We start from the raw sequence: 13,859 nt of genomic DNA on the forward strand, positions 1-13,859 counted from the left end.
CAAGCCTATGAGTCACCAACAACATGAAGTGTAAAATATGAGCTGTGGCAGAACAATATGGTCGCAGCCATGAAGAGTGAGAACGGCTGAGGGGAAGTTTGTCATGCAATAAACCCAATGTGAAAGATCAACGAGAGGTTCAGTTCTGAGGGAATAAAGAATATGGAGGGAAGCATAAGTCCAGGATTTAGCAGGGACGAATACCGTGAGGAGAAGCCTAGACAAGCAGTGAGAATTAGGCTTGTGTGTGCATATCTATCATATCTGTGTGACAGGGCTTTTGCTCCATTAAAACAACTTTATAGGCAAACCAGAGAAGAGGGATACACACAAAGTGTGTGGCAAGAATGGGAACTGACACAATTACCGAGAAAAGGCGCTTAGAAACCAAGAAAAGAGCATACTCATTTATCATGCAATGCAGGGAACCAATTAAACAAAAGTCAATTGTGTTGCCACAATGTCAAGTGTCAACAATAGTACGCAATTACATTTTTGTAATTGCAAAATGAAAAGTCATCAATCTGACATTTAAACCCTGACTGACTAGTTTAAAAAAATGAAATAGATAAAGATAGGACTGGCGTTTTATTTTCTTATTCAAATTACATGAACAGATCAAAAGTAGCAACAGTGTTGTAACTCACCCCTGAGGCACTCAGTCCCATGTCAATTGGTTCCTACTTAGGACTTGCAGCCCAGAGAAACTAGTCAAACATGTAAACACATAAATAACAAATTTCCCACACAGCTAGGGATTGTTTACAGCGAGTGTCAGTCATCGAGTAGACCATTTTCAGCCACAGACCAATGCTTATCTGACAAGGTAGTATCCGTTTCAGGGGGGACAGCGTACGTGGGACTGATGGAATAAAGGCATCTACAATCGTATTAAAGAGGGAATCCGTCATACTACATACCCATGCTGTGTGTTACTAATAAGGCTCACATAAAATAATATTATCGTCTTATTGTCTTTTTATGGGATTTGAACAAACCACTGCCAGCTTCCTGGCCTCGGCTTTCAGATTGCTCTGCAATTCTGCACGAGCATTTGCAGAAAAGGAGCGCCATGCTGCATGGACGCAGGCTTGCACACACCAATGCGTTCAGGGACAAATACTTAATACACAGTAAGAAATACATTCACATCTTTGATGCATGAATGTATATGTGTACTTGTTTGCAAGGGTCTCTAAACGCGCAAGGGTCTCTACCCACACGCTCTGGGAGCAAGACAATATGATTTAAGATATTGTGCATGTACTTGTCACCATGGCTCCAGAGCTTGCCGAGCGCGGGACACCACGGACAGAGTGGCAGAGCCTCCTTAACGCATAGTCGGGGAGGGATTCAGTCTGTCAGTTCCCCCCCGCCGCATTCCGCTCCCATCTCTCCGACTGGGGAGTTATTGCGAGCAGCGCGCCGACATCCAGCATCTAGTCGCGCTGGGGAGCAACAGGCCCACGATGGATCGACGTAACACGCCATTGGTGGATTCAAAAGGGAATGTGCTGGAGCACCTTCAGCCGCCGGCTTCAGTGGGTCGAGTGTACAGCATGTCATCATGCAAAGTGCGTCGCGCCTGAAAAACCCTTTGTGGTCCAGGACTTATGCACTCGAGAGAGATAACACAGACATCGTTATTAGTGAGGCTTCAGCTGGATCCAAGCGGCTTTTGCTACTTCTTCTACTGTAAAAAAAAAAAAAATACATTTAAAAAAATTAAAGCAGGTTTCACTTTTTCTTCCCAGCTCGGAGCAAGACTAATGTATCCCCCCCCCCCACCCACCCGTGTGCTGCAATCCCATAATGCTCATCTACCCAGGGCCTTCCCCGTGACCCACCACCTTTTGATTCAGAATCCTCTGGTCTTCAAGTCTTTGATACGATTTAGCAGAGAAGCCCCAAGGCCTGTGGAGGAAGGCTTAGGAGGAATCCAAAGGGGATTACTGGACGAAACGTATGGAAATTACACTTTAATTCATCATTTGGGTCATGGTAATTCATGCAAATTAGGCTTTCATTAATTCCGGCCTTGGGTTTGAATGGCGTTTTTCTTGTGGGACTTCGCAGTGTCATCACCATAGAAACACGTTTGCACATAGCTAAACGCTGTGCGCGAGTACAGACTCAGAGCTGCTACTGTGCTGCACCATGGAAGCATGCAGAGGTGTCAAGTAACGAAGTACAAATACCTTTACACTTTAAGTAGTTTTGAAACCAGTACTCTTAAGAAAAAAGCTTTAGTAGATACATAACTATATAATAATTTCTACACAAGTTTTTTTGAAGCGTTCTATACTTCTTAGTAATGAATGAATACTTTTGACACCTGTGTATGCATACTCCAAAATTTTACCAAGTTCAAATATTTGATGTGAAGAAAACTTTCGCTTCTTTTTTTCCCATCTTAAAAGTTTTCCTTACACATGTTTAATACAGCACCACTCAAGGGCAAATTGGTTTTTGAGCAGCTTACCTTATTATAAAAATGATCATTTTTGACATGGCAAGCTAGAGCGAGGGCCGCAAGTTAAAAAGGAATGAAGTCAAATTGTTTTCCATCTCTTTGCATTATGCCGCTTCTTGCATCACAGCAAACGGCTACTAACTAATTAGAAACCAGGCCTGTCTGCGTATGCAGGATATAAAATTGTACAGTACGAGTCCATTAAATGTCATTCACAAAAGAAGAAGTTTCGCTTTGTGCGTAAAAAAAAACAAAAAAACATTTGATACAACCAGTAACGACTGCTGTGATTATAATCATGAGCATCCTCCCATTATCATAAATGGGCTCAACACACTCTCCTTGTGTGTGTGTGTGTGTGTGTGTGTGTGTGTCACACACACACACACACACACACACACACACGCACGCACGCACACCTCGTTCTTATTCATGTGGTTACTTCTCAATCACTCACCGAACGCTTCGTTGCACATTTGTAATTATGACGCGCTCGTACCAAACAAAACTTTTTGCGGACACACACACACACACAGGGTTCAATCTGTCCATCAATAAAAGTCTGCATGCGTGGATTTTACAGTATGCGCTGATGAAGGCATTAGACACACATTCATCCATAGGCTGATTCAGGTAATCACTACTTACACCATTACAATTATTAGAAGCTTTAACCAGCTTATTGCAGAGTGCCTACGTATGTCGCCCTTGCAGCTCAGCAGGCTTATATTGTCAATGATTATTTCTCACACACACACACACACACACACACACACACACACACACACACACACACACACACACACACACACACACACACACACACACACACACACACACACACACACACACACACACACACACACACACAGAGAGAGAGAGAAAGATTGTTTACTGCTGCATGAGTCTCCTTGAAGTGGACAGAAATTGACATGAGCTTGCAGGAAAGGGGTGAGGTTAGGAATTCAATAAGCCGTGAGCAAAAAAAATAAATTAAATATAAGTGGGGAAAGTCTTGAGGAGCAGGGAGCAGGAGAGAAGTTAAGAGGATAAGCAGGAGGGAGGGAGGAAAGAACAATACAAAGTGAATTTCTTCACACGGTGCAGGAGGGGGAGGCAGCATGGAGTGTATCATTGACTAATATATATAAATAGTGGGATGACCTTCTCCATGAATATATTTTTCATACATTATTTGGTAAAAGAAACATGAATAAGTGGGGTCAAGGGAAAGGGACATAATCGCTGATGTTGGGGGCAACTGCCACGTTCAAAAGGGGAAATCAAAAGCCAGGAACAGAGAGATGCTGGCGGCTCCATCTGACGTTCAACGAGGAGGCAACGAAAGGGAAGGCCGATTAAGGGAGGGGGAATGAAAGACTGAGTGGAGGGAAAACGGAGCAAGCAGAAAGAAAAGAGTAAGAAAAAAAAAACAGAAGCTCCAGAGAAGCTGCATCAATTCCGGAAACCTGCGTGGGTTCAAAATGTAGTTAACCGTCCACCGCTTCATTTTACCAATTCGGTCGGTCCGCACCGCTTTTAATTAACCTCATGTCCCCTCTCTCTCCCCGTTTCCACCCCTGTTTGGTGTTACCCTCGAACAATTATTGAAAAGGCATTGTTCATCTGTCCCTCTTTCCCCGTCTGATGAAGATGCAGTGGGGTCATTTAAGAATAATTAGCAGCTCAAAACATACTAATAACCAGGTGCGGCTTGTGCATTAATGCGTGTGCATGCGCCCACATCCACCAACTAAAGAGGCAAGAAAAAAGTCTCTCAATAGGAGTGGGTTTTTTTTTTAACCGTATTCAAAACTATAAAATCAAAATTGTGTTCCACACTTATGGTGAACACTGCAGTTGTTTCGGGGTGTTTGCTTGAACAAATAAGAGGTAATCACCTTTTTTTATTACAAATCTGAATTCGATATCAACCATTCCACTCTAACGGGTCGGCTTTCAACGGGGCTTGAAAGAAAATTGATGTATAATGAGTTCAGTGTGATCGAGCTTCAGTAGGACGGGTTCATCACCATGCAGACGATCAATATTATGACGTTAAAGCAAAATCAATGCCGGTTGTCAATACCAAGCTTAACCGTAAATTATTCAAACATGACACTCAATCACATTCCATACGGGCATACATGGACCGGCCTACTCTCTGCGCTTTGGAGGTACAGTTGTACTGTGCAAATACAGATCACTGTTAAGTGCCTCATTACATCAATACAACATAGTTTTCAACTGAACCCGCCGATGAACCTGATGCATTTGGTTTAATGACCTGTGAGGTATTGCCTTCAATACCACGCTGATTGTCCGCGGGAACGTGTCATTTAGTGCAGCGGAAGTATTGTCTTTTCCTGCGCCTTAAAAGCAGTTTCAGGGGAATTTCTCATCCTGCCAAGAATGGAAACAAACTGCTAAGATCAAGATGCTGCACTTAATACGGTTTCTTTCATCTATAACGTTACCATGTGTCCTAAAACAAAAGCAAAAATAACTTGTCAGTCAACTGTACAGCTGCTTTGTCCTGTGCGTGGGCAAACGTGTCTCATCCATTTAAAAAGTAATATTTTAATCATTTAAAATATTCAACCACAGTTGTCATAAGGACTTCTGTCGACCAATCTGACACAAAATGTGCAACGCCCCCCACGCGCCCCCCACGCGCACACAAGCGGAATGCGCGCTGCCGCTGAGCGACGCACAAAGGCCGGATCGTTTGCAGCTCAATCGTGGACAAATTGAACCTTGGGAGGGGAGACGTTTAAAGGCAGGGACGCAGCTGAATGCACAGGCTCAAACAAACACGCACGCTTATCCCTTCCAGGGTGTTTCCCCCCCCCCCCCCCCTCCCCCCACCACCACTCACACAATGGGTGTGCCTCCCAAAATGCCTGACAAAATATGTCCTCCGTGTGTCTGTTGCATACGCATTCAGTCTGACAGAATTGCGGCTGTTATGCAGGAATCATGTGAGGCAAGATAAGGGACGAAGAGGTTCTTGAATAATGTTCAGTCCTGTGCAGTTTTTTCTTTTTATTTGACCTTGTGCAGCTCTTAACGCATATGCATTGATGCCTTTCGACGTCAAACTTTTCGGGGGGTTTTGTCTGCCTTCCGTGAATGAGTAGGTGCGTGGGTGCCTCCATTCGGGTTATGGATTGTGCAATTCCGCCTCCTCACTGACAGTTGAATGTGCTCCCATTACTGCTGCAGAGAGCAACACAACCAAAAAGAAGCAGTGACGAGCGAGAGGATGCCGACTGGGTCACAAACGGAACCTCCTCGTGAAGACGCATCGACCGAAGCGAGACGGAGAGAAGGCTGAGGGGGGAGCGTGGAAAGTGACAGCTCCTGGTATAAGGATTCGGTTGCGATGCAACAAGTGCGCCTGTGTGTGTGTGTGTGTGTGTGTCACACCTGATGAGACATCAGTTCTCATCTCACAGTAACTCATTAGTCATACACTGGACGGAAACGTGCGGCTGCATCCCAAATTCTGGAAATGCACAGTAATTGCAGTGTATGTACAGCATACTAGTCTTAATAAATAAATTAATTAACAATACCCAAGTATTGGTTAGACTCGCTTTAATGTGTGGCCGCCCTCAGCTCTTTGTCATTTAACTTTCCACCTGTACAAATGCACAAAAGCCCGGCGGCAAGGAGGACAGACTGAGGCAGAGAATGACAAGGCAACTGGATTAGAGAGGCCAGATGGAGGGAGAGAGAGTACCGAGAGGCAAGCTCATAAAAAAGGACACGGTAAAGATGAAGAGCGGATGAGGCAAAGGTCACCGTGAATGACCAGACAGGTATCAAAGATGGTGAGGGAGGTGGGGGCGGGGGCCCTGAACAGAAGGCAATGGCGCGACAAAGGTGGAGACACAGATGCATCGAGTCAGCAGAGGACGGACAGATGAAGGGGACAACCTAATGGAGAGATGAGGGAAGGCCAGGATCAAGGAGAGAGTTCCATTGACTCCCCCCCCTCAGTACAGACAGCACCCAATCAGTGACAGTTAGTTCAAACCGCATCACTCACACACACACACCTAATTGAGGGGCAAACAGGCCTAAGTGGCCATTGACGGGTGGCGCTAACATGCGATCTGGATATCTCGCCCAGATCATTTCATTTGAACGCAGCCCTTCGCATTTAAACGCGGCATTAAAAGTTGCTGCGAGGGCCAGATAATGAAAACATAAGAAAGCAGAGGATAAGGAGGGAGAGCAGCGAAGAACATTCAATTGTTTAAAAAAAAAAAAAAGAATTAAAAACCAAACATCTCAAGCAAATACATTAGGGCGGTAAAAGAGTGATTCATGAACAACAATTTAGAGTGCTGGGGAGGCTGAATGGGCATTTCAAATGTAATTACTCACACTAAAAGGTAAACTCCCTGTCATGGCCTCCAGTGGAGAGGAATACCAAAAAAAAGACACCCCACATTTGGATGTATGTGACACGACAGGGCTGAGGCGAATGCAGACAGATAAAATGAAGATGAAATACAAAGCAGTGGAGACTCAACAGCAGCCCGAGTGGAGAACGCTAGCAAATCGTTCGGGGGATGATGAAGGAATTAGGCCAGAGATGGAAGCAATGAAAGACGGCGAGGCTCTGGAGACTTGGGCAATAAACGGCAAGTTTGCCTCTCTTCTTGTGAGTGTGAACCGGAAGAGCTGAAAGACTAATGGACACAAACGCTCAAATGAAACCACGACAGTCATTTACACTCAAATGTAATACGGTCCCGCCTGTGAAATGGGTGCACGTCGCAGACCATTTAGATTGATGCCTGCCAGATACACGTGCTGCACCAAAGACTTTCTATGAACTCATGGAGCGAGTCACCGAGTGGGTCCGGTACAGAAGCTGGTCCACATGAAGGGGAGGAGGAGATGTTTGAAAGAACCAGGGGGGCCGGAGGAGAAGCCAGGATGAAAATGTTCTCCTCCATTCCAGCCCTTTTAAATTTTTTTTAAATATGTTAAATATGTTTAATATATTTCATAGCAGTGATGGAAAAAAAGGACAAATGTGGGCATCATTTGCTCTGCAGACATAAAAATACATAATTTACTATTGTTAAATATCCCATTCTCTCACAGCCTTATTGCTTCCAAAACAAAGAAAACCGCAGAGCTAAGCACATTATAATGTTTCATACAGCGAGATAAAAGTAAAGGTTGAAAAATCAAGTAATAAAGACGACTTAAAGGACTAATAAACGTTGATATAAAAATAAAATCTAAACGGTAAGAACAGCTATCCGTTGTTCTCCTGCAAGTCAAGCACCAAGGGGCCCTGGCTGCAAGAGACTTCATTTGCTTTTATGACATCCCCAAAATATATATAAAAATAAAACACATTTTTATTTATTTTCCAATCATCGTCATGGAGTCAGATTACCCGCATTTATAACTGACAGGATGTACGTAAAAGTGGACAACGCTTTAATCGCAAATAAGCCTGTTCGGAGCAGAGGTCCAACAGCAGACTATGTTGTGAGCGGTGTTTGTTCGACTTGGTGGTTGCTGTGATGCGACGCAAATACAGCGAGGGGAATAAAGTCCTTGTGTGAGACGCAGAGAGATGAAAGGAACCGAACAAGAGACAGACTGACAATTTTGTTAGCCACACTCTTCACACTTTGTCGGTCTGTCTTGTTCGGTTGCCATGGGAACAGGTGCAACAATTTAGTTCCCGAGCAGATCTCCACTTTCCAACCCCCCCGTCCCCCAGCCTATGACTTCCTATTAGTTGCACTGATTTATAAGTATGTCAGCTTAATTCATCAATTGAGCCAATGATGCAGAAAATCCAATATGAAGTAGTGTAATTGGAGCTTTCTGGTGTGTCTGGAAGGCCTTCGACCTGGCTGGGTTCTTTTCTTTGTGTTTATACCTTGAACGTGTGTGTGTATTACTTTGAGACCCATCTGTGTTGTTTCAGCTGAGCAAATCCCACAGGTCATCAGTGAAGCGCAATGCTATTTATGTCTTTCCCCATTGTCTCCTGCTCTCCTTCGCTCCCGTTGTCTCTCGGACCCCTTTCAGACCTCATCGCTCTGCTTTTCTCCTCACTGATGCCATCGGTTCTGGCTCTTCTCTCCGTCCCCCAATTTCCCTTTCCTACAACGGCCTTTTTATACTTTCTAGCAATCCCCTCCTTCTCTCAATGTCACCATGTTCCTCTTCTATTTTTCAATTTCCTTTTCTACTGTAACATTCCCTCCTTTGTCTTAACTGTTTCCCTCACTTCCATATACCTCCAGATCTCTCTCTCCATCACAAGATAAAAAACGCTGCAGTTGAGGCCAAACAAACGGCGACCGCCGAGACCATCCAGCTGCCCACCGTTTAAACATCTGCTTACTCACTCTGTGATTTCTTCGGTGACCGTGTGCTCAACCTGGAGTCTAGAGTTGACCTCGATGAAGTAGTGTTTGTTCTGTCGGTCTACCAGGAACTCCACGGTCCCTGCGTTCTCGTAACCCACCTGCAGCAACAAAACGGGGGGGGGGGGGGAGGAAAAGTATATGAGGTGAAAGCAGTTTTACAGCTCGGAATTATCAAAGTAATTATTTTAGTTGCGTAAACATTCAAGAAGGAGCACTCACTCATCTTAATGAGCTGTGAAACTGAAAGCACAAAAAGAATATGGTCTTCTCTCCATGCAAATATGACTATCGAAAATGAGGGGGGAGAAGAAAAACCTTTGTGTTTTGTTTGTATGGAAGGAAAGGCCATTTTTCATCATTTTTCTCCACTGCAATAATTAGACTATTAATCAAAATGGGATTTATTGAAAACTCTCCTTCATAAAAACCCATTTTCACAATCAAAAGCACAATCAGTATCAGGTACAATAAATGTCCGCCAATAACGCTGACGCATGGAGGGTGAGATGTCTGGGTCTTGTATTTCCACCGATGACGAGCACACCGATAGAAATAGGACGATGCTGCGAGTGTTCCTCTACATGCATTATATAAAACCCAGTCACATGTGAACAAACTGGAAAACAAATTACGTGTCAAAATGATCTCAACAGCTTCCAGCTTTGTCTGACAACCACCTTTCAAAGTCTGACCCCAAAGCCGGCAGGTCATTGTGCAATGATATCGTTGCATCGGTAAAATCACTCTCCAAATTGTGAAAACATCACACCGGGCGCCAGAATGAGGCCCGGGCGGGAAGTGGAACCGCATCTCCTGGACCCCATTTTGCCGCGATGATTCACAAAACGACTCAAAATTGTTGTGAAAACAATACCAGCGTTGTTGCTGTAGTCGTCGCATCTGGCAAGTATGAAGAAACGGAATGACTGAGTGCTGAATGGATGTGCCAACGTATGAAAAAATAAACGTGGCACACAAAGGAAACTGACGCTCAGATCTGGAGACTTCACTGCAAAATGCTTACACTGAACACAAGGCATTTATTTTAGTTAGCAGGTTGTGACAATTCTAAAGCCTGTATGTGGGACTTTCATCTGCCAAAAGGCATTTTGAAAAATAAATTCTCTGCGTTGTGCAAACTTAAAATGCAATGTACCGTTATTCCCACCTTTCAATAGCTGTTTTTATAACCGCTTTTCCATTTTACAGGCAAAGGCAGATAATTTAATCGCATCACCTCTTCAGGCATGCTTTCTTCTTAACAGACTTTTGGGATTAAATTATACATATTCATCACATGCTGGCGACTGGACATTTCCATTTGGATTTTAACTTTGAATTGTGTCCGTTGCAGTCAGTTTTTTCCTCATGTTTAAAGTTGAAAAGATGTGGGTGAATCTAAAATCTGATGCAGCACCTGCACATGCAAGTCATTGTGGAAGACTAAATAGAAAAATGAAAAATGAATTATTAACCACATAGTGTAATTACCTATCTATGCCATGCCGCTGAATGGGCTGATCTATGTTTTCGAACATAGTCAAACATAATTAGGAAGGAAATTAGCATGTTAGTAGACCAGCGTCAGCGCTTTCCATACTCATCCTTCGAAAATCCACTTTGGCTCGGTCTCAAGCTTAAATTTTGCCCAGTTGGAGCTGCAAGCAGAGTGTAATTGCCCTGTTAAAGCTCGGTAAATAAAGTGAATCATTATTATCATTATAATTTGGAGACTAGGCGATTACAGATGATTCAAGCCAAGCAATCCGATTGGCATTCCAAATATTTTCACCCATTTAACCGATCAGAGCAGCACAAGTTCCTCAGATTAGCTATATTATAGGAATAATCAGTTCCCACAAGAGGAAATGTAAAAGATTTGGGGTGAAAGAAAACATAATAATTTGAAAAGAAATTTCAGGGGTGCAAGCAATCAAATCTCTCAAATAAAAGCTGCAAAAAAAGAAATCTAAATGTTCCTGGGAGGCAGAGATGTGTTCAACGCAAGAGGCAACAGCACCACTTACATCTGTCAAAAATCTGAAGGTTTTTTTGATCACAGCTGTCCGTTTCTGCTTCCTCTTAAGGTCTTTGGTGGAGTCAGACAGAAGTGAATAAACTGGGAAGTAAACGATATAAACTAATTCCTTACACCAGCCTTCAAACAGAAACACAGGTTCAGTCTTTAATTGATAATCCAGCCTCGTGCCTTTGACGTCGATTTGGCGGGCATAAATGTCAAGACAATCAAACGGGCAGAGAAATCGAGGGGGAGGAATTTGTGGACAAAAAAAAAAAAAAAGCCTTGAGCTAAAACTGTAGCAATTAGAATTTGACAATGAAACCAACGCAAATAAATCTCAAAAATCTCTGAGCTATAACACAGAATCTATGGCTGCATAACAGGCAACACCCGCTCGTCAGCCTCTCATTAAGCCCCTAACTGGCATAATTTCCTTAGCAGTAAAAAACTTTTTCAAGAGGAAACTAGACAGATCCGGAGCAACGAACACCCACCCACATGCAACACATGTATTAATATTTGCTGAAATCTGGTAAAACATCCGTGTAAAGATATTCAGAGACACTCCGCAGACTTACTCAGCACAGAGAGATTAATCTCATTTATGGCTCCATCAGCTCCCCACAGGTTTTACCAGACTCATTAGAGGGATCACACACATACACTCTAAACTAACCAACCAACCACTACTAGCTACAATTCCGTACTCCCTGTGTGTGTGTGTTCCACCTGTAGAAAGCACCTATTACCCAGCTGATTATTAATTAAAAGGACTAGAGGAGGAGGAGGAAACAGTCAGGAAGAGCTCACACTAGAGCGAGAGGAGAGCGAGGAAGGGAGAGATAGTTGTTCCAATGCGCTTGTGTTTGTGATGACACACTAGAACTCGAGGCCTCATTAATTAACTGGAAGCAGTGAAAGCCGAGAGCCACAGCTTCATGGACTTCAACGGACGCACACATGAATTCGCACGTACAAAATATGAGTCACGGCGTCACATTTAGTGAGTGAAGCAGCGGGCCGACGTAACGGTTTCATGAGATCTGACAGACGGGTCTGTGGGCTGCACTAGGACGGGCCGCAGTCACTGGGACGTCTCGAACACACGTCCTGCCGCAATACAGTATTTTATTTTTTTTAAATCAGTATGATGTGCATTGATACGTTTAGCTCCCTGCAGCTGACCACAATGTGTGCGTGCAATTATGCTGCAAGAGTCCCAGCAATGATTAATGGACGCTGGTGTAGGGCTTTGAATATGAAGCGACAGAGACCGATAGGTGGTGATGTGCGGCGCGTAGAGCGCATGAGTGAAACAAAGTGCATTAAGAACCGTTCAAGAGTAGTGGCAGGAGGGAAAAAAATAAAAATAGGTGCACTTAGATGAAGCGAAGAAAGGCAGACAAAGAAAGGACTGATGAATGAAATGACAGACGCAAGGAGCGTTTGTTTGCGGTGGAGCAGCAGAGTACAAAGAGGATTAGATTGAGTAGATCAGGGAGGGAAAGAATAGCGGAGAGCTTCAATGATGGAGGCACTCTCACTCCCCCCGGCTTTCTCTCTCTCTCAACACTCGCCGCGTTGTTGCAGGGTGTCGATATTCGAGCGGAACGCATCTCGGGAGAAACTATTTGGCCAGAATTGCCGCTGCTGACCGCCTGCATCTTTAATAGCAACGCGCCAGTCAGGTAATTATTTACAGAAAGGACGATTATCACAAAGATGATGATTCAGTAGCTGCCCACACATACGGACTAGTGATGGGAAGTTCGGATCATTTTACCGACTCGGTTCTTTGAATCTCGTTCAGTAAAATGAACGAAATCTTTTTTTCAAGTCATTTGTTCATTTCGGGGGGGGGGGTAAGATAAATTCCTGCAATAAAATAATGTATCATGACAGTCTGGATGATTTGAAGTGATCATTTATTCTCACACAAGCATTCAATTCACGGCATAACTATTATGCTGAACTCCAAGTACAAAAAAGTTAAAATAATGAAGCCTGTAATTAGTACTTGTGAAGGAATAGCATTCACGTCTTAGTAAACCTAGCCACGCGAAAGTGAACGAGGTAAACAAATCCTTTGTTTCCTCTTTCCGAGCGCAGGTCACGTGAAAAATGTATCCGGCAGATGAACGAATCGTTCACCTCGCGACTGAGTCTTCGGGTCAATGATTCGTTCATCGTTCATTTTTCTACCCCGAGTCTCAGCAAGCGGGATTGTTGCTTCCAACAAGAGGGTGGATACCCGACCTGAGCCAGTCGGTACCCGTCGGGTAACAGCGCTTGTCTGTTTGAGCGAGTATATTTATCTGTTGATGCCGGAGTTTAATAAAGGCAGGCTATTTACAAAAAAACAGTTGAGGCCGACTATATTTTCTAAATATCCACCCTCTACTTCTCGTGCAGACAGTGTGGTGATGTTTAACGCCGTGTCTTCGGGTCAATGTTTCGTACATCGTTCATTTTTCACGTGACCTGCATAGGCTCAGCACTGGTACCACTTGGTTGGCAGAGGGATCATTTCTGTTTCCTTGGCTGAGCCTATGCAAGTCCCGATGCGTGGCCACGAGAAAATGAACAAATCTTTTTTTGAGAGGACTCGTTACTCTCGAGTCCTTGTAAGGATTCGTTCAAAATGAACAAATCGTTCACGAACGACACATCACTAATACGGACACCTCAGGTGGAACGAACAAAAGAGTGTCCCTGACAAGAGGCTGAATGGGATGACTGGCCTTCTTTCAATGCAAAAGAAATAGTAAAATTGTGACGCCTGCAGGAGAGACCTTCAAACAGGCAGGAATTTAAGCTTTTCTTGAAAGCAAAAACAAGAGGCTGCCTTACAGCAGTTGTATCTGTTGGTATTATTCATATTTCCCTCTGTGGCTTTAGCTGAAAAATAATGCACCGTTTCTGCTAAAATCAGCAATTCTGAAGTTTT

At 43.8% G+C, this 13,859-nt stretch overlaps 1 protein-coding gene across 2 annotated transcripts in view; it reads right to left on the minus strand.

Moving 5' to 3' along the window:
• Nucleotides 1-13,859, minus strand: part of pcxb (pyruvate carboxylase b) — a 202,432-nt gene that overhangs the window by 150,760 nt on the left and 37,813 nt on the right. For both annotated transcript variants that reach the window (XM_078106395.1, XM_040182101.2), the window contains one exon: nt 8,869-8,987. In XM_078106395.1, coding sequence (XP_077962521.1) covers nt 8,869-8,987 — 119 coding nt within the window. The remainder of the gene's footprint in view (nt 1-8,868; nt 8,988-13,859) is intronic.

Source organism: Gasterosteus aculeatus, chromosome 7 (assembly GCF_964276395.1).
Source record: "Gasterosteus aculeatus chromosome 7, fGasAcu3.hap1.1, whole genome shotgun sequence".
Taxonomy (NCBI): domain Eukaryota; kingdom Metazoa; phylum Chordata; class Actinopteri; order Perciformes; family Gasterosteidae; genus Gasterosteus; species Gasterosteus aculeatus.